This window comes from Platalea leucorodia, assembly GCF_965183815.1.
Source record: "Platalea leucorodia genome assembly, chromosome: 8".
NCBI lineage: Eukaryota > Metazoa > Chordata > Aves > Pelecaniformes > Threskiornithidae > Platalea > Platalea leucorodia.
Genome location: NC_138830.1, coordinates 45,548,226 through 45,568,552, shown reverse-complemented (window position 1 = coordinate 45,568,552; position 20,327 = coordinate 45,548,226). Strand labels below are relative to the sequence as shown.

At 41.6% G+C, this 20,327-nt stretch overlaps 1 protein-coding gene across 1 annotated transcript in view; it reads left to right on the top strand.

Moving 5' to 3' along the window:
• Nucleotides 1–2,596: 2,596 nt before the first annotated feature.
• RHPN2 (rhophilin Rho GTPase binding protein 2) overlaps nucleotides 2,597–20,327 on the top strand; it is a 29,807-nt gene continuing 12,076 nt past the window's right edge. The window contains exons 1-4 of the mRNA XM_082319622.1: nucleotides 2,597–2,743; nucleotides 13,457–13,572; nucleotides 16,845–16,973; nucleotides 19,951–20,026. Coding sequence (XP_082175748.1) covers nucleotides 2,675–2,743; nucleotides 13,457–13,572; nucleotides 16,845–16,973; nucleotides 19,951–20,026 — 390 coding nt within the window. The 5' untranslated portion in view covers nucleotides 2,597–2,674. The remainder of the gene's footprint in view (nucleotides 2,744–13,456; nucleotides 13,573–16,844; nucleotides 16,974–19,950; nucleotides 20,027–20,327) is intronic.

The window sequence follows — 20,327 nt, the reverse complement described above, 5'->3', positions numbered from 1 at the left end:
CACTGAATTTACTCTCTTCTAATATTAAAGATAAATATCAACCAAACATCTGCATCTATATGCCCCTTTTTCTGAGCGCACAAGTTCCAGATTCCTAGCCTGTTATTACTCAATCTTTACAATGCAGCAAACCAAACCTTCTGATTAATATAATTGTGAGAAACTGAGAAAGTCTGCGGTATGAACCCACCTCTATTTAGGAATTCTAATAGCAACCAAAAAGCTACTGGAGACAAGATGTTTAATCAACGGGTGAGAAGAGCAGGGACATGTTTTTTTGAGGGTAAATCAGGTTTTGGAATGTTCTAAGCTGCAATTTACATTCCAGGGTCAGGGAGCGCTCCTACCCAGTCATTACACAGCTCAGCCCTAGCTACTGAGACTATACAATTAACGTGTGCCTTTTGCAAAAAAAGCAGATTCACCATATGCAGACAAAACTTACAGTGACTTACTTGAGAAATATGATATCAGTCCTAATGCAGTCATGATGAAGCACCCTTTATCCAAGCGAGGGCAAGGCACAGTGTAATCTGGCAGTTGTGAGAGTGTTGGGCGATACACCCAGGACACTAAAGATGAGGGAGGAAGCCTGTAAGAGCAAGCTTGGAGTCTCCTGAATTTGCTGTAGAAATCTGCTGTGTGTAGCACTGCTGACTTTGTTTTATTCAAAGAATTCGCCAGCAACAAAGAAAGGCTGCATTCTGTCACCAACAAATGTCAGAAGTTGTCTTTGGTATTGTACTGTGCAGAAACTTCTGCAAAGTTGTGTTTTACACGTAACCATGATAATGGGCACTCATCCTGGTGTTAACTGTCTGACCCTTTGGCCTGGCTACAAACTCTTAGGACTTCATTGGGAGTAATAGCTGTAGCCTTTCAATGAGATCAGTTCTCAATAAATCCAGTGAAAGCAGCGCAAACTCCCAAGATGGTCACATTAATACTGTTCTAATTGCCAGGTTGTATCAGTATGACCTATGCTGGCAAATTACTCATTTATCTCTCATTTATGTTAACTTAAACTAATTTATATTTATTGCATTGGAGTTTTACACTGATCTTGCAAGATTCAAATTTTAAAATCCTTTTTAATTTGGCAGGTAAGTACGTTTTCTAATAGCATAAAAAATAAAACATTTTTTACACCCTCTAAATAGAAATTGGAGCAAGTTAAACTACTTTCCCACTTTTACCTATTTCTATTTAACATATAACTGGGTATCTTTAGAATTATTGAAAAAAAGGAAAAAGTACTGGGGCAAGAGTAAACAAAATCGGAAAGAGCAAAATTCAGCTGACTTCAAGAGAGCAGCAGATCTTTGGATCCCAATTTCTGAGTCGCTGACTCTAGTCTTCTTCCTTAAGAACAGGCAGTTTAACTGGACTGCTCTGCATAACTCTCTGAAGACACCGGCGTTTTCAAAGACCGTTTCAGTTAAGGATGTAATTCCAAAGATATTTTTCCTTTGATAAAGAAACGTTGCCTCTGCAGATTTTTTTCCTGACACAACTACACCATACTTCTAAGAAAGATGAAAAAAAGATAAAAGAAGGGGGGGAGGGAGGACAAGTTTGGTAATACCGATTTAAGTATTTTGCTGTATTGCATCTTGAAATGCTAAATGCCCACATAACTCTGTAGGTTAGGCCGGGCTAGTAATTGGAACCAATATTGGCAATTTCCTTACACAAGCGTCCAACAACAACATTTGCGAAACCGGTTACACAACGGAATATTTCGAAGACAGGAGGTTTTCAGTGCGAACACTGCAGATTTTTGCAATGCTGAGGTTGATCCCGCAGCAGTTTCCTGGAGCCGGGGCCAGCCCTGCCTCCCACCGAGATACCGTTGCCCTTACCAGGGGCCAGGGCCAGAGCCCCTCCAGCTCCCCTGGCTCTGGGGTCTCTCCCGGGCTCCTGCCCTCCCCCAGACAAGGGTGCGGGAGCTGGGTCTCCCCGCGGGCCGGGGGAGAGGCCAGGCTGGCGAGCCGTGCCGGCCGGCACACACGCACCCCCAGCGCCATCGCTGAGGCGCCATGTGGCTGTGCGGGCCCCGGGAACCGTCCCCGGTCAACGCTCCCCGCTGCCAGGGGCACCCCCCGGGCTTGGGGAGCACCTCCCGGAGGAACGAGCCCCCGACGAGGGACAGCCGCCCGCGGGAAGCCCTATCTCCCCGGGGCGGGCACGGGGCCCGGGGCAAGCTGGCGGCGGCCCCACGGTGCCGGGGGGGGGGGGGGTCAGCCGCCAGGCGCGGGGGGAAGCGGCAAGAGGCGAGCGGCCCCTTGGGGGCGGCCAGCCAGCCCCCGGCGCGCTTCGGCGGGGCGCGGGGCACAGCCGGGGGCCGGGGAGGAGCGGGCCGAGCCGCCGCCGCGGAGCGGGGCGCCGAGCTCCGCTTCCCGTCAGTCAGAGCCGCCGCCCGGCCCCGGACGAGGGGCGCCACCACCGCGCCGGGGCTGCCCGGCCGCGGGGCTGCCGTGGGGAGCGGCCCGGGGGCCCCCGCCCGGGCGGCGGAGGGGCAGCGCTGTGGGGCGGGGCGGCTCCTCCCCGCCGCCACCGGAGGCGGAGCCGGGCGGCGCCGTGGGGCAGCGCCGACATTTCCCGCAGGGTCGCGGCTGCCCGCGGTAGCGCTGGCCTGGCCGCGGCGGCGGAGGGACGGCTGCCTCGCCCGGAGATGACGGACGCCCTGCCGCCCCGCGGCTGCCAGGCGGCGGAGCCGGCGGAGGACGGCTACTTTCGGAAGGTGGGAGGCGCGGCGGGCTGTGTCCCCCGTGGGCACTTCGGGCTTGGCGGTCCCCTGTCCGCCGCTCGCCGGCCGCTTTCTCCCGGCGCAGCGTCGTGAGCCCCGTCCCTCGGGAGCGGGGAGCTGCCTCTGGCGCAGGGAAGGGAGGCGAGACGGGGACCTGGGCTCCGGCCGGGCGCCCCTGCCGGGCCGGGGGCAGGGGAGCGCCCGGGGCCGGGCTCCGGCTGCGGGGACGCCTTCAGCGGGCGGCGGCGCGGCCGGGGCGCTCGGCGGGGTCCCGGGCGGCCGCAGCCGGACCGCCGCCGGCTCGACCCTCCGCTGTCCCTGGGCCAGGCTTCGCCTTGCAGGACTCGTACCTCTACAAAATGGGTGAAATTCCACCTTTTCTTTCTTTTTTTTTTTTTCCCCTGCGCTCTTCCCTGTTCGTTCCTCACTGCGTCTCCTCGCTCGCTCTCTAGTAAATTGCCTTGTGTACCTGTAAGAAAGTTTACTGGAGTAAGGCAATGAAGTTAACAGACTCGTTAGGAAGTTTTTAATAAACATCTGCCCTAATTACTTTTCAGACTGAGTGGGCGGCTTATGCCATTACCTGCACCTGAGTTCTTTCTGCACAACAGTCGTTATAGTTAAGTATCGCCTGTAATGCAGCCCTGCGGGCTTCTGTGAGCTTCACCCGAGGGGCAGGGCAGCAAGGGCCGTTTTGGGGAGCTTTGATTCAGCCTTGCCTCGCTGTTTTTAAGTTCTCTGCGCCTGTAACTTCTGTTGATGGGGCGTAGGTACACAGGGATTTCAGTGTAGGTTCTGAATCCGAGACCACAAACTGCTTATTCTATGGAGAAAAAAAAATAGCCTCATATATCAGGCTGTCGCTGCTCACCTCTGCACAGAAATATCCCTAGGATGCACTTCAGCTGCCGCCTGGGTTACGCGGTAGGAGGCACATGCGCTTTGCTCTCTTGTCCTCTTTACGGGCTGTCTGGTTTTTGCCCCCCGTAGTCACCAAATTCATAAATCTGCACGAGCTTAAGCAACAATATTGCCCTTTAGCAAAGGAACTGCTTGCAGCTGAAAAGAGCGAATTTTTACCTGTGCCAGCCATGCTGCAAGGAATCAGTACTGCCGTATGAATAACTAGAGAGACTGAAACAAAACTTTGACCAACTCTTGTCTGGTTTCTTCATTTGAGTAACCCTACTATAATATTTGGTGAGTAATCACTTCTTTCTTAGTAGTCCATAGCAGGAAATCATGAAGTGTGACAAAGTTGTAATTATTTAGAGTTTTCACAGCTATGTTTTCTATAGTGTGGGATGCTCGCAGGCTGCCTTGAGGCATGTTACTAAAAAAAGTTGACTTTTCATGAGCTTGTCAAGTTTGTTAAGTTAGATAAATCAACTCTTCCACCTATTTGTTTTTACTGATGGGGACTAACTGAAGTTTAATAGCCAAGCTGTGCTTCCTAAGTCATAAGAGGAGTATATCTTCTGCACTCAGACTTGCTGAAGAGCTGAGTTTATTTTCAATTAAATTGTTGTATGTTAGGGTTATGTTGACTGAAACAGCATTAGGTCAGTGTAAACCCCATATTCTGGACAGGCATGAAGTTTTTCTCATATATTAAAATACTGTAAGATCAATTTTATACCTAATCATAAGCATCTTTTGCACCTTTGAATTACTTATGTCTTAAAGCAGTAGAAAATGGATGTGAATCTGATATTAAATAAATCTGAATGAGCCAGTGTTGCAGTGGAACATTCTTCCCTCTGTTCACTCAGATCTTTGCAAGGTTCAACCAGTTCATCAGTGTCTTTGTTAAAGTTGTAAACTTCAGATCAGGCTAGATGCTCAAAGCCTTCTGTCCCTAAAAGTTAGATGTAAGCAGGAAACCGGTATTCCTTGTTATACATTAGTTGAATGGTCTCAAAAGATCAGAGCTTTCATTCTGACTCAGTTGTTCTAGGAGAAGGGGGGAAGGGAAAAAAACCCACCAAAACAGAGTAAAACCCAAACCAGTCCCACTCCTGGAATCTTGAACAGATACAAGCTGTGAACCCAAGGAGATACTTTGGACGTAGTGTCTTTAGGCCTTACATGTTCACCTGAGTGGTATGCTGGCTGACTTCATGTAACTGAAACTAGTGATTGAGCTGTTCATGTGTGTCCGTGGGTGACCCGCCCCAAGTTCCTTTGTATCACTTTCCCCTCCCTTTTTAAATCACACTACTCTTTGTTTTACTGAAAGGATTTGAGGGTTGGTTTACTAGTTTTGTTGGTGCAGAATCACATCAATTTCCAAGGCTAGTCCTCATGTTTTTAGATCAAATGACATTTACTTAATTGACCTTTTTATTCTATAAGCTGCCGAGCAAGGTGAAGAGACTTGCTTTGTATCAGTCCTGCTCACAAAAGGGCTTCCAAGTGCTATTTACACAATGAGGTTGCCTTCCATACTTTGCAAGAATATCGTGCACAATGAAATTTTATCATTGAGAAAAAACCGAGCAGTTCATACAATATCCATTTGTTTTAGACTCTTGATATTTTCTTTTGCTAAATGGCTTACTGTGGCAAGTATGCTCAAAGTTTGTATGTGCCCTTTTGTGTACTATGCTTTTTGAAGTCTTGAATACAGCATACCAGAAGACAACCCTCAGTATCCCCAAGATGCAATATGCAAAACAACTTATTTACTTAATTCTTGTTTAGAGCTTTTTTTTTCCTGTAGGGAGGAGGCCCTGTAAAACTATGACTGGCTCTATGAAAAGGGCCATGACCAGAAATGGGGAAATGAATGCACAGTCCTGTTTCCTGCTTTGACCTCTGTTGCTGCACTAGAAAGCTAGGCTTGGTGTGACACTGCCAGGTGAGTCAGAGATGTGATGGGTGGCAGTTTCTGCAGTCCACTTGCACCATTCCTCAGACTCCCTCTCTCCATTCCCTTCCAGTGACGTCAGAGCTGCTCAGTAGGGACCTTTTCCTCTTTCCCTTACCCCATCTCTGTCCATTATCTCATTTTTTTCTGTGGGAAAGGCCTGTCATATTTATATAGGCAAAATTAAATTTTCCTTAAACCTATAAGATGCTTTGAGCTGGATTGGATGCTTTTTTTTTTTAATATCTACTTTTAAGGAAATTACCTGTGCAGCCACACAGGGTATATGCAACTCTGTCAATGCTGCCCCTGCTCCCTTCCCTTTATACCTCCCTTCCAAAACAACCCTCTAACCATTTAATTAGCTGCAACTGAACTTGTGAGAAGGATTTTAGTTTTAAAAACAAAACCAACAGCAACAGCAAAAAAACCCTTGCTGGTGTCCTGAAGAGACAAGGTGGAAGAAGCACCTTACTTTCCATCAAAAAGAAGATGGATCTTCTGTCTAGAACTTTTTACTTGTGAAGATAATGCACCAGGAAACTGGTTCTGCTGCTGTTTTGTTTATCCCAACCATCACATGTGGATAGCTTAGTTCAGTATGTTCCACGGTACATTGCCAGGGCAAACTGTACCTGTACTTCTGGGTGGTGCGAGTGCTCTTGGACCGTCAGCCTCGTGCCTTGACCTCCTCTGTGCGGAGTTCCACATTCTTTCATTATTACTGGCAGCAACCTGTGAATCAGCCATGCGTATCCTGCATGTCCATCCAAATTTTGCCCCCGGTCTTTCTTCCCTATGAAAGAGTCTGTGGTCAGCAGAAAATAATGACAAAACTAATGATAAGAGCAAAGAACAATTTGTTTTTAAAGTAGAGCAAGGCATTTAGACAGGAAGGATTTTTCAACAGACCAACAGTAATTAAAGCAGGTCTGTCCTCATGTGCTGCTTTGCTTAGGTAAGATGCTTCTCCCACCTCTGGTGAAGTTACTCTTTAAGCCTGACATGGCTCTGTGGATTGCTTGGCCTCTTGGACCTCCTCCTGTTTTTTTTAGTTACTTTTGAATTCTTGTGGGAGAAACAACTCTCTCTTTCAAGCTGTTCTCCCCTTCTTTTTTTCTTTTCTTTTTTTTCATTACAGTACAACACCCCACTAAACCAGTAAATTTTCACAAAGTAAATATCCCCAAAACACATCAGTATACAGAACTCAGGATATTTATAAAGTAGTATTCATCCAGTCACAGGATCCAATGCTTATGTGGTGATCTATTAGTAGGGCTATGCCTGCCCTGTTTTTTTTGTTTGTTTGTTTTGTTTTGTTTTGTTTTTGTTTTATTTTTCTTTTTGGGTGGGTAGGAGCAGAGCAAGGAAAAGATATCTAGCAAGTTCTTTCTACTATATCTTTCCCATCTTGGTTTACTTCTTTGTAACACCTTACGCAGAGTGTAACTTCAAATTCCCTAATCAGTCAGGAAGTAGCAATAAATGATAAGAAAAAGCCATAGTTCATTTTCCAAGGTTACCCTTTCTGTAGCTCTCCAAGCATCTGTTGGTACAGCACTAAGCATCCCATCTTCAATTTGGTTGTTTTGGATAGCAGTCCATTGTGCTACGTAGAGGCAGAGCGGTAGGACAGCTAGCTTAATGACTCTTTAGATTCTGATCAGTTTAATGAAGATGCTTATTTTCTTTTCTCTTCCCATTCTTAAAGCTTTGGTTCCATCTGTGAGACTAGATGCTTATCATATAGATGAAGCTGATGATTCAGAAAGAAAGTCAGTATATATTAGTCCTCCCTGCCAGGGGAAAAGGCTAAAAACAGAGAACAAGCAGTTCCATGAATGAAGCACTAGGCTGAAAATGATGATAGGTATGGTAACCAGCTCGTGAATCAGCACTTCTCTAATTAACTCTCTCTCCTTCCCCTCCTTAGCTTTTGGGGTTTCTTCTTCAGGGCTTCCCCCCCCAACTGTGGTTAATGTATCAGTTTACCAACCTGCTACACCTGTGCTTCCACTGGGTTTTAGCTCATGTGGTTGTTTTTAGTCATTAGTAGCCAGGCAACCATCAACATTAGCATTGACACAGGAATATTTATTTGACTATTTGTTCTCTTTCCACTTGTCTGGTGGGACAGAAGCAATGTTGCGATGATTCATACCCCCTGTCATGCAGTGTTCACTCATTATATAGCAATTCATAAAACCTAAAACTGAAAGTAGGCCTTCATGTGAAACTAAGAATCATCTGAAACTTGGTTAGTCAAGAGACAGACATCTCTGACAAAATTTTAATTTTGCTTAGTGAGCGGTGTGACAAGATGGAATATTGTATAGAAAAAATATGTATTTGGTATTTAATACAATAGTTAGTTCTAAAACTTTATATTAATCTTTCGGGCCAGGTACTTAGAACTGTAAAATACTTGTTTGTGGCACAAGTAGACCAGGCTCTGGAAGACCAGATCTTCCTTCTCCCTCTCCCTCCCCCCCCCCCCCCCCTTTTTTTTTTTTTTAAACTCAGATAAAACGTCCACTATTGAAAGACTTGTAGTATAAATTGCAGCTAAAATTTCAAAATTTAACTAGTGGAAACATGCAAGGAGAAACTTCAATTATTGTAGGAGAAGGTAAGAAAATAAATATGATCATTTAGCAGGACTTAGGATCAGTTCCAGAAATATTGGTGTGAATCATTCTATTTGTGACAATTGGTATTACAGCCAAAGAAGTTATGTGCCTAAGTTAAATTACATACACGTTTAAATACCTGGAGGATATGGCCATTTGCGTACACTACTGGGCTTGACAAGCAGCACAGGTTGCACTGGCTAGAAAGGAATGTTTTATTTTAAGTAAAAAGGCACACCCAGTCTCAACTCTGTGTCACCTTCAGACAGTGTGTGGCTCATCTTAGAAGTTCAAACCACTACTTCATAAATCATATTTATGTTAATTTCAAATGCTTACTGCGATTACTCATTGTCTGGCAAACAGTCATGATTTTTGTGTCCATCACAACTGGATTTCTGATACTAAAAAATACTTACGTCTTGAAGAAAGAGCTTCCTGGCATTCAAATTAAATACAACTGCTTCTTTATTTGGGACCCATACTTTTCACAGCTATCTTCCCTCTGTGGTGGGTAATTTCTCAAGGCCTAGAGCCTAAACTTGGAAAACCACAAAGATACTGCTTATACTCCTTAGACTGTGGGATATTAAGGCTTCTTCAGATGGGAGGTAAGCACTGGTGCCTTGTACAGAGGCAAGATACTTTGCATCCATAGCTAATCTGGAGTACCTGACTGCAGGCTTGCCTAGCTACCTTCTCCGCCCCCATGTAACCTGTAGAATAAAATCTCCCCAAAATCCCATGTGAGTCCTGAACAGTCATTCAGCCGCTTCCTAGCTCTACTTGAGCTCCTGCTGATGAGCTGGCTGTGCTTGGTCTGACAGAGGCAGCATCACACTGAGATCCCACAGGCATTCATAATACAACTGTTTGCCAAATAAGTGTGTGGGGGATAATGTTTATAAAATTAAAAATAAAACCCAGTGGGGTATCCTGCCACCTAAGCTCAGGCATTCATTCTGACAAGAGATGAGCAGCAATCCCATTGGAATCTGTTGGCACGCCTTATTAATTAGTCAGAGGATTGGTATCAAACATGCAGCCCCTGCACAGGCCGGCCTTCATCAAGAGGTCCATGTTTATTTGTCTCCTATCAGTGCCTGTTTCTTTCAAGATGTTACCTGGCTAGGTACATAAATAACATATGGCAAGAATCCATAACTAGTGCAGGTCTTGCCTCTGATAGTGATATATTAAGAACATATCAGCTTCCTGATTCTGCAGTTCAACAATGCTATTCAACCAAGCAGGAAGAAATAAAGTAACTAGTTATAAAAAGCTTTTATTGGTTCAGGAGCTAAGGATAATAATATTTAAGAACTTTTAAACACTTCTTTATGAAGTACAGCTATGCTCTGAGGGGAAAAAAGGCTCTAAAACTGATAGCTGAGTTTACTATTTGAATTGTCTTCACAGCAGATTTACTCAATTTATTTGTCTTCTGCCCCCCCCCCCCCCCCCGCATGCAATGAAAGCTTAAATCATACTCCATACTTGGTCGTTTTTGCAACTTCCTTAGTAATAACTGTTCTTTTGTTGCTATTAATTAACAATTTTACTGATAGTGTATAAGCCAGGGTAAAATCCAGTTCACTCTCCAAGTTGTCTTGGCTTGGCAAAGAAATAAACAGTAATTAAATGAAGCATCTAGCATCCTGTTGACAAGAAATGAAACAGTAGGTGTGGAAACCACTGGGAAGTTTGGCTGCCAGATATTGTAATGAACTGAACATTAACGTTCTTGGGATTGTCCAAATGTGAACCAAGGACAAATGGTGTCTGGGAGAGGGATCTCCTACATGGAAGAAAACAAAACGAAGCACTTTCTTGGACCTATCTGCTAAATAACTTTAGTACACAGAATATGTGCTTTACACAAGGGGGAAGTCTTCCCCAGATTGTGTATTCCACCCCCCACCCCCCCTTTTTTTTTTTCTTTCCAGATATTGGTTATTTTCACTGTCCTCTATGCAGACTTCTAGCCATCAGTTTTCTGGCAGTCTGATTGCAATGAAGAGTTTAAGCCTGTAAATGAACACAAACTAGCTAAGTGATCCCATCCCCTGGGCAGGAGATGTAAAAAGCAACATTTTCCAAAAGGTAAAATACGAGTTACTTATAGGCCTTGAGAAGTAAATGGGAGGTATATGCTTGCAGCAGGTGAGCCTATCCTGAAAACAGACTCCTCTATCCACAAGAAGCCTTTCATCAAGGAGACAAAAGTGCAGCACTTCCAGGCAGACTGGAGGTGATACGGATGCCTCAGTCTGTCAGTGCCTTGTCCTCTTTGGCCCCAGGGCTGTTTTTGCATTGAAGCTTCATGCAGAGATTAGTGGCTGGTCCTGAAATGCAGGGAAACATTTCTGTCATTTTTTTCTCTGTGCACAGAGTTTAAGATCATTGTAGTTTTGCACTCATCGTTCGATGGGAGCTTGTTTGATTTCTGGGCTGGAGCTTGATCAAAGGTCCACTGAAATAAACACACCACTTATACTGAGCTTCATGGGCTTGGGAATCAGGCAGTTGATCTTCCTGAAAAATCTCCCAGAAGTAGGGCTGTACAGAAGTATTTGAATGATGTCATGAAACTTGTTTGGCACACAGGAAGGGCAGGGAGTTCTGGAAAGAAGCTGCAGCTTTACAGAGAAAATGAAGACAAGGGCAAGGCAAGGATACATTTAGGAAGGATGCTTGGACTAAGTGGTTGAGAAAGAAGTTGGAAGAAAACATCACAGACCTATACAGGGATATAGAGATGAAAGGCCCAAGACGAGAGTCAAGTATTCAAACTGAATGCAAAAAGTGAAAGAATTAATTGGCAAGGTTCAAATGAAAAATGGCATGGATAGAACAGTAGGAGAGAAGACTTTGAATACCAGTAGCAGAGAAAGATTATACAACACAAAGTGAAGAAAAAGCAAAGTAGGTAAAACAGTGGCAGGCCAGAAGAAGAAACAGGCTAAGAGCAGAAAGCAACTTGTGGATCCAAGGCCATGTTGTACCTTTAAGTGTGCCTTGCTTATGTCTCTGTGTATAAATGTGTGTAAGGGAGCATAAAGGATTTGGTTGTTAAAGGACTACTTTTAGTCTGAGAGGAATGAATGAGTTTGCTACATGAGCATGTCCTCTCCAGTAAGAAGTTCATCTTCTATGTATTGTGCTTGCTGACAGTGATTTCTCAATGAAGGGAGTATATATTGTGCACCCAAGTTTTGGGCTTCTGCTGTAATTGGTATTTCAATGCAGAAACGCTTCTGCAATAAGACGAATTTACTGTGGCATGTTTTTTCAAGTTATCTGGCAAACGGTGCTTCTGAAGATGTTTGCACAAGCTTCCTGTCATTTTTCCTATTTATTACAAACTTTTCAAACTAGGGATTTAAAATTAACAATATTAGGCTATGTGCTTTCTCAGCTGAACTAGTGTAATCTGGATTGATCAGCTCATTTCTCTATTGTCAAGTCAATTTGCCTTCACTTGCCAGCCCAAATAAGAACTGGACTTCAAATAGGTGATTAGAACTTCATGTTCTAGTTAAATACTTGCTTTTGTTGTGCTGCTATGTCATTGCCTGACCACTCATAATTAGAGCTTGTTGAGAGACTTTTAAATGGCGTTATATCAAAACCAAGTTTTTCTAGTAAAAACTAAGAGGAAGAGGTCCAAAACAGTGCATCATTTAGTGGCTGGAGTACTTAAGGGAAGACTTGTATCAGACAGATCTGAGCCGCCTACTTGTGTAATGCACAATCCAGTAGGACCCTGATAAGCTTTGTAAGGATACTCAGCAAGGCCACTCAAAAGGACATGCTTTATTTAAGAGTAAGCCTTAAAGCAGAGTGGTCTTACTTGCTTCAGAATCAGTAGTTAAGGCTGCAGGGATGTGCTGGTTGGCTAGAAATGACTATCAATGTTCAAAGACATTTGATGACTATAAATGAGTATTAATATTCAAAGACATCTGATGCTTTAAAAAAAGAGGGGGCGGGGCAAAGAATAAAAAAGTGGAGGCGAAACTTTAACCTATTTAAGAAAGGTGTTAAGATTATGTTCCCTTCAAAAAAAAAAAAAAGAAACAAACATGCAGTCCTATTAATCTATAACAGTTTTAGCTCATCAGTGCTCACCAGAATACCATGGCTCAGTCCTGCTCAAACACAGGTTGCAGTAGTTTGAGTCTTGTGTTTGTGTAAGGTATGCACGTACACAGGAACATTCTTGTGAATTCTGGATTTCATGCTTTACTTTTTAAGGGCTTAATTTGATGAGTTACTAAAGGTATAATCATAATTTTACCCTGTCAAGCTTCATTATTCCATATCCCATCTCATATTATTCCATTTCCCATCTTACTTGATGCTACCTATATATAATCTTCATTTGGCCAACAGGTAACAAGAAAAACTAATGGGCGGATAAATCATCGCATCTGGCACTGTGAACATAGATGAAATAACTTATAAAGCTTATTCATATTCCATGTTTTTGGTGCAGTATGCAAAGGTAGTGTTGGGTTAGGGCACAGTAGACTTAAAGATCTGAGAGCATTTCCTGGGTATGAAGAAGAGCTGTGCAGACAAGCACTACGGTGCCAAAAATAAGTTTGAGATGTGAAGAGAGGAAGCTGGGGAAGGAGGGGTAGGAATTGTACTGAAGGTCTGAGCACCAGAAGGAACAAGAGCAGAGATCCTTAGAAAGGTTCTTAAAACTGTGAGCAGTGGTGCCACCAAAGCCTGTTTTCTGATAGAGTTGTATTTCAAGGCTGCGTATGTCCCAGTATAGAACTCTGATATTTTGCAAAGGTTAAGCAGAAGCTTTGATAGGAGTTATGGCCTTCCCAGATACTGTTTTTATGAAATTCGTAGAAACTTAATAACACTCTGACAAATTTGGTTGTAATTGGAAAATAGCTTCAAAAGATTTCTAGGGGAGAACAGACTGGCTCACACATGTACATAAGCTTTAAAATAAATATTTTCTGCCTGGATTTTAATGTAAAATGCTTTGGTCATGGTGTCTCTTTTGCTTTGAATGACCAAGTTTGAGAAAAGAAACACTGTCAGTCATTCATCACTGATGTCAATGTAGTTAATTTGTATTCATACAGAACCCGTGCCATTAAAGTTCATTCAAATTCAGTGTTACTGCTTTTTCAGAGTCTTTTCCAACAGTAACAAAAAACCTTGTTTCCTTAATTCTAGGGATGTAATCCTCTTGCTGAGACTGGTCGAAGCAAACTGCAAAATCAAAGAGCTCTCCTAAACCAACAGATCTTAAGAGCAGTAAGAATGAGAGCTGGTGCTGAAAATCTTTTAAGGTATGTATCATGACTTCCTAGTTCTCTTGCCTGAGCAACAAAATTACTTTTTTTTTTTTTTTTTTTTTTTTTAATTTTCTAAAAGTCTCTTAGCTATTGCTTTTTCCCAGTCTGCCTAACCGCTCCCCTAACATGCTGCATAAATTACTGCTGGATGCTTTGTGAATCTCCCTGGACTTTTTTTAATGCTGTAGCTCTCCAGAGTTATTACCTACTATGAAGTGCACTTTCAAAGCTGCTGTGTTGTAGCAAATGAGCTGAATGTTAGACTGTTTTATGTTGCTCTGTTTGATCAGCTTTATTGCTAGTGATAATGGCAAGTGAACCTTGCTGAATATTGTAATGAGTCCTTTTTACACCTTAAATCTATAAAGGTATCGTCACTATGCTGTTGCTTTCTCCAGGATCCACTAGATCTGTGCTCTGCAGTGGAAAGGACCATCAACTGCTTTATTTATTCCATGTAGTAGTGATATAGGAGTGGTAGGGTAGCGCACGTGTAATTTGAGCTGGGTTACAGTGGCCACCAAATTCTCCTACAGTTTGAGGTAACTGGAAGAGACTTTGCCCTTTATCTATTATATTTTGTCCACCAAATCTCTTTTTAAGACACAGTTTCTTACGTGGCTGTCCCCACAGGAATAGCCTAATGTTGACCCTGTCTTGAGGCTGTTACATCCTGTGATTAACTGCTTAACAAACAGTCCTGTAGCTTTCCAACAATCCATCTGTTACACAGAACAACTGAAGATTTCCCCAATACTCATCTGCAGTAGTTTCCTATAGTGTCTGTTTCTCTGCAACTGGAGGAACAGTGGGTCTCTGAGAACAAAATAATGAATATACTTCCCTTAGAGAAATGAAAATGCTTGGATAAATTCACTTTTCTTAAACTTGCCATTAATTGATAGGTTGCCCTTTGCTTGTTACCTGCCTTTATCTCCACTCTTGGCAAGAGAGGTGATAGGTCTAGAGCTTATGTAGTTTTAGCCTCTGACTGACTACATTTTGCTTTGTTTTCTGGTAATTGACTTAAGGAGTAAGACTTAGGGTTTTTTGCTACCTGTTGTAGGCATAGCAAAATCCTTATATCTGCTTTTGAAACTGAAGACTGTTCATTCAGTAGATGTTTCTGCATGCCAACTCAGGAGTGTTTTGGAAAGGCTAGAGAGACAAGCAATATCTAATGTGAACACTGGTTACTCTAACATTCAACCTAAAGGTGTCCTAAAGTTTGGCTCCAGATACCACTATTAACTGCTGAAATACTGAAGCTGCTATTGACAAGAGTGGGAATTAAGCCTATTTGAAAAGTAGAGGATCAGACTTATTTCTAAGTTATTAAAAATCTAAAATGAATTTATACCTGTTAGACTATTAAAACTTGCTAGCTCTTTGAAAGAAGCAATTTTAAAAGTAACCTGACCACTAGATAGTTCATGACTAGATGTATTTACAGTCTCCTAAGGAAAAACATAAATAAATGAGCTTTATGTTTTCAGATTCTATTTGCATTTCATCAAGTTCTAAAAGAAGCAAACCAATTGCTGTCCACAAGGAGCCTCCTGCAATAGGACTTGAGAAAAAAACTGGAAATGCGGGTTTCTTTACTTTCGGCTGAAAGTAAACGCTAGGCTTGAAACAAATGATCCATATAGTGCAAAGACTCTTGGTTTTAGAACTTCTGAAAGTCACTCTCTCCTTTTCATTGTCTTTTCTTCTGGAAGTTCTGAGTTAAAACTGAATTCAGAGTAGACTTATGTGGATCTCAAGGATATCACATTGCCCCTGTTGCTGTCTTTTGCTGTTTGTCATTACAAAGTGTGTCTACAGTGCAACAACATGTAAAGGGAATCAAATTAACTCTAAATTGGCGTGGACGTTGAGAGCAATATAGCCATATTAGAGAAGTTCACCTGGAATGACCATTGGGGTTTCTGAGAAAGGTACTAGAATCCGTCCTGTGGAGGGTGGTAAGCTAGACCAAACATGGAGCCTTAATAACATTGTAAGTAAATTGCTGGTAGCATCAAAGCTTGCCCATAACTGGTGGTGGTGCTGCCTTTATCAAGGAAGATCCACTGCACCCTATATTTGTGTCCGGTTTGGCTTATGCAGGCAGCAGATACTAACATTGCTTAATCTAAGCAATCTCAGATATTCAATAAAGTACAGCACAGAAAATTCATAGATAACACATACTCACACACCAAGCTGCTCTATAAAACTGGAGGATTGTTCCAAGGGGAGCCTAGATGTATGAGAGGGTTGTTCATAAATATTTATGAGGGTGAATTTTATCTTAAAATAAAGGTAAATGCAAAATGCTGCAAACTTATTTTAAGTTTGTTATTGTCTAATGATTTGGACTCTCTAATATAGGGGCACAGTATCTTAAGCCTGGCTATGGATCAAGGCCTTTTATCTTAAACTCATACCTGTGGTTATAGATAAAAGTTTAAGTCTCTTGAAAACAGTAATACTGTATGGAGAATTAGGTTAGAAATAGTGATATAATATCCTGAAATATACAAATAAGAAATCACACAGAAATGCTCTGGGGGGCTAAATACTAACATCCGCTATGCTAGCAGTTCAGAATGTTGTCATGTAATGTATAAATGGCAAAGGAAACAAGCAAACAAAAAAATCCTATTTGCATCTGACAAAAAAAAAATAGAGAAAATTGTATTGTATTTAAAAGAAATATCTTCCTATATATAGGAAATATCTTCCTATATCTTCCTGTATATTTGGTTGTAAAACATTCTGTAGTAACGGTTTTATGGGAAAGTTGTTGTCTTTTATTCTTAAGATCAGAAGTCTCAACAGATAATTATTCAATTTATAAAGTGGGGAAGTCTCTTTGGAAAAAATATCTCCTGACTCCCCCCACCTTCACCCACGTATCTTCTTCTAGGAAAAGATCACATAATCCGAAAATGGGACAGCAATTCTGTTTAAGATGCTTTAGTTCTGTTTATTAATGTATGTGAAAATAAGCCTGACCCTTAATCACAGAAAAAAAATTAGCACATAGCAAGCCTTCTATGTGTCTGCGTGCTGTTATCTGGAAACTATCCCAGTCTCTCTCTTGACAGAAGAACCTAGTAAATTCTGAAACAAGAGGTCTTGCATCATCTCTGAAGGAGATTAAAAAAAAAAAAAAAAAATCTTAAAAATGCTGAGAATGCTAGCAAGGGAGTCAACCAAGCTTATGTACAAAACCTTTTCCTCAGCAATAAAAGAATTATATGTCTCTTCTTTCGCAGAGCAACCACCAATAACAAAGTACGAGAGCAGGTACTACTGGAACTGAGTTTTGTAAACTCAGACCTGCAGATCTTAAAGGAGGAATTGGAAGGACTTAATATCTCAGTAGAAGTTTATCAAAATACAGAGTAAGTATGAAGCTGTTACTCAATTATTAACAGATCTTCTGTTTACCACTGGAAACAAAACTGTTTCTAGGTGAATGTGAATGCTGGACAATAATTATGTGAAAGAACAGAGAGCTTGATAGGAAGAGAACATACTTGATGGTAGATTTGTTGACTAAGGGTTAGTCTGCCTATTTGTCTTTCACTTGGGAAAGGTATGTACTACTAATCCTTAGATACGGAGCTCCTTCGTGGAGGAGAGTATTACAAGCATTGAAAGCTCTTGGGGCTTTATGGGGAGACACATGGCACCTAGCAGAATTTCCAGTACTAGAATGGCTAATTGGTTCAGCGCATTCTGGAGCGAGAAAACCTAGTCTTATAACATCTGTTCTCAAATGCAGTGCGTACAACAGTCCTCTCTTTAGCTGGAGAATAGAAGTCCAACACTGATTTGGAGCTCAGAGCAGACCTGAGATAATCTTTAAGGTGTGCACTTCAGTGATAGAAATCCATAAATTTAAAACAGGGAAAGTTTTAGTAGATGAAGTTGGAACTGTTCCAAGATATTTTTCCAACTTTAAAGAGCACACTAAACTTCAAATTGCAATGGATTCCTCAAAGAGAAAACTTCAAAGTTAAAGATTATTCATTGCCTGAATACTACAATGATTTCTGTATCAGTTAGATGTCTTGTTGCTCCTAAAAGTAAACATTTGCTATTTGATTAATATTAGCAGCTCAAGACACAAATTGATGTGCTTCATATGAGGGGGTATAATTTTGAGTCCCATTTAGCACTGTTCTCTGTTAGGTGTTAACTTCCAGGTGGACTACAAGGAATTCTTAACGTAGAAGGACTAAGCACATTTCCAGTGGGGTATCTTTCAACTGAATGCTGACCTGATGCAAAATATCTGTTTCATTTTTCTCAAAAAGAAACTTGTGCTAAAGTTTCTGCCCTCCGCCCCCATGTCAAACTTTGACAACTATTTGATGCAAAAACGTTTTTCGTTCAAGATTTTACCAGTCTTCATAGATGCATGTAAGCATAGAGAGCAGTATGAAAGTTATGGCTGTGGGAATGAGAGCAAGACTCCAGAAGTACTATTCCTTCTAGCTAAAGAATATTTGAAATATTTGGATTCTCAATGAAGGGTGAGCAGTAGGTCAGGCCCCAAGGCAGGTAGAAGCCTTGTGGCTGGACAGTAGTATGCTTTTTATTCTCTCCTGATCCTGCTTCCCCAGTCTGTTTTGAATGATGTTTTACCTTTCTGATGCTCTTCATTCAAAGCTCTAAATGCTGTTTATGTTCCATCAGCTAAAACAACTCACTCCCTCTGTAACTGCTCTCCAGCCTTTAATAGCAAATAGCTATTAATAGCTGCTCTCTGAATCTATTGTGCATATAGTCATCAACACGAGGTCGCACCCACATTACTAGGTTACACTGTATTGTGTTACACCAATCTGAAGGGTTGGCCTTCCCAGTACTTGCACACATCTCGGCTGGAATGAGAAGCATGACGCTATTTCTATGCAGTTCTGGAAATCCAGGATCACCTCCCTAACTGTTCAAAGCCCCCATGGTGGTGACTCCAAGGGTGTGGCACCTTAGAAACTTAAAAAATAGAAATTCAGTTCCTTTGAATGACAAATGTTGGTGTCTACAGGGACTGTGGGTGGTACTAGAATTCTTTAAATCAGTAAGTTAGGATTTCTTTTGTGTGTGTCTCACTTCCTTTTGGGGAAAAAGTCTTGATATAATCTGTTGTAAAAGTGTTGCGGTTTCTTCTAAAAGCCTCATCAGAGATAAGATAATTTGCACTTCCTGCAGTGGTGTTTTGGCTCTGTATCTTGGAATTCCTTTTCAAGCTAGCAGAGCCACTTTCTGGATTGTTCCAACCAGTTTAAGGACTCTTCCTCTGCTGAGGAAGCTGCACTCCTACTCCCACCTTCCCAAGATGGAATTTTCACCAGTAAGAAAGTGATTTTGCTGGCTTTGCTGATAAGACCATAAATGAATCATACGAGTGGGATTTTGCAGTTGGTAATGGAATGCTCTAAATGATGATTAGACAGTCAATCAGTTGTTTTCAGGAAAAAGGAAAATAACAGACAAACATTATAATTGCCCAATACTGATCGATTAAACCTACTCAACAAACTATGTATCTGGAAGCAATTCTGATCTTTCTTTTTTATAATTGGGTAATATGCTTAGTGGAAGAGCAATATATGTAGTTTTTGAGGGATAAATGGTGCTCTTTAATTCATAATAGTCTCATTAGCTAGTGTTGTTTACTAATATGATCCGGGTTTAAGTCTGTGATACAGATGTGTATTCTCTTGGGGATAAGATTTTTTTTTTTTTAAGTCCCAGTTCTCATCCTTATTGCCCTTTGATATTTTAGAGGTTGACTTGTTTAGAGGTTAACACCTAGCATTGTCTACAAACTAAGTAGTTCTCAGACTTCCTAGTCTTAGACCTTTCACTGTTAAAGTTGGTATACTTTGACCCTGCTTATCCCAGTGTTAGACACATCACTTCTACATATGAAACCATTGGTAGCACGTAAAATACTGATGATAACTATTGATGATTACCATAGCTCTTACCGTGGCAGATCTCCTAGCAGTTGTGGAGCTGTCTTCTGTCCCTATAACTTCTGCAGGTATATAAAGGTTGAGCTAAATTGCAGTAAGCCAGCCTTTGAGAGTCTCCTTTTCTTTCCTTGAAAGAAAAATAGGCTCAAATGAGAGAGAGAAAAAAAAAAAAAAAAAGCGCAGGCAAGTAGCTTTCCTGTCTCTTCTTGAGGAGTCATAGGCCATTAGGCAGACTTTCTTGGGCGGGAAGGAACTGTTATAAACTGTGTACCTTTTACCTGAACACCTGTCAGTATACTAACTTTCTGTCATCAAATGAAACAAAAATAATTATCTTATCAACAGACAAACAGAAAACAAACACTCCTGAATCTTTTTGTTTTTTCCATAGAGAGACTTTCAGCATTCCCTTGGTACCTCTTGGCCTGAAGGAAACCAAAGAAGTAGACTTTACACTCCCCCTCAAGGTAAATTTCAGACACACTTCAGAATGAATAGTTAACAGAAATACTTCCATTTTAGATTTGTTTAAAGAAGCAGAAGTAATTTATGTATAGATTATTTTTTGTTTCATTTGCCCTAAAAATGAGATCACAAGGTGTTTAAGAATTAACCACCAATTATTTGGGTTGTTGCTAACATCTAACTAGGACAAGGAGTCAGAAGATGTTGTTATAAGAAATCCAACTTTAGAGACAGTAGAGTTAAACCAAAGAGAATAAAAATTCCTTCTACAGTTTTGGGTTGCAATAAGACTATTGTTTACTA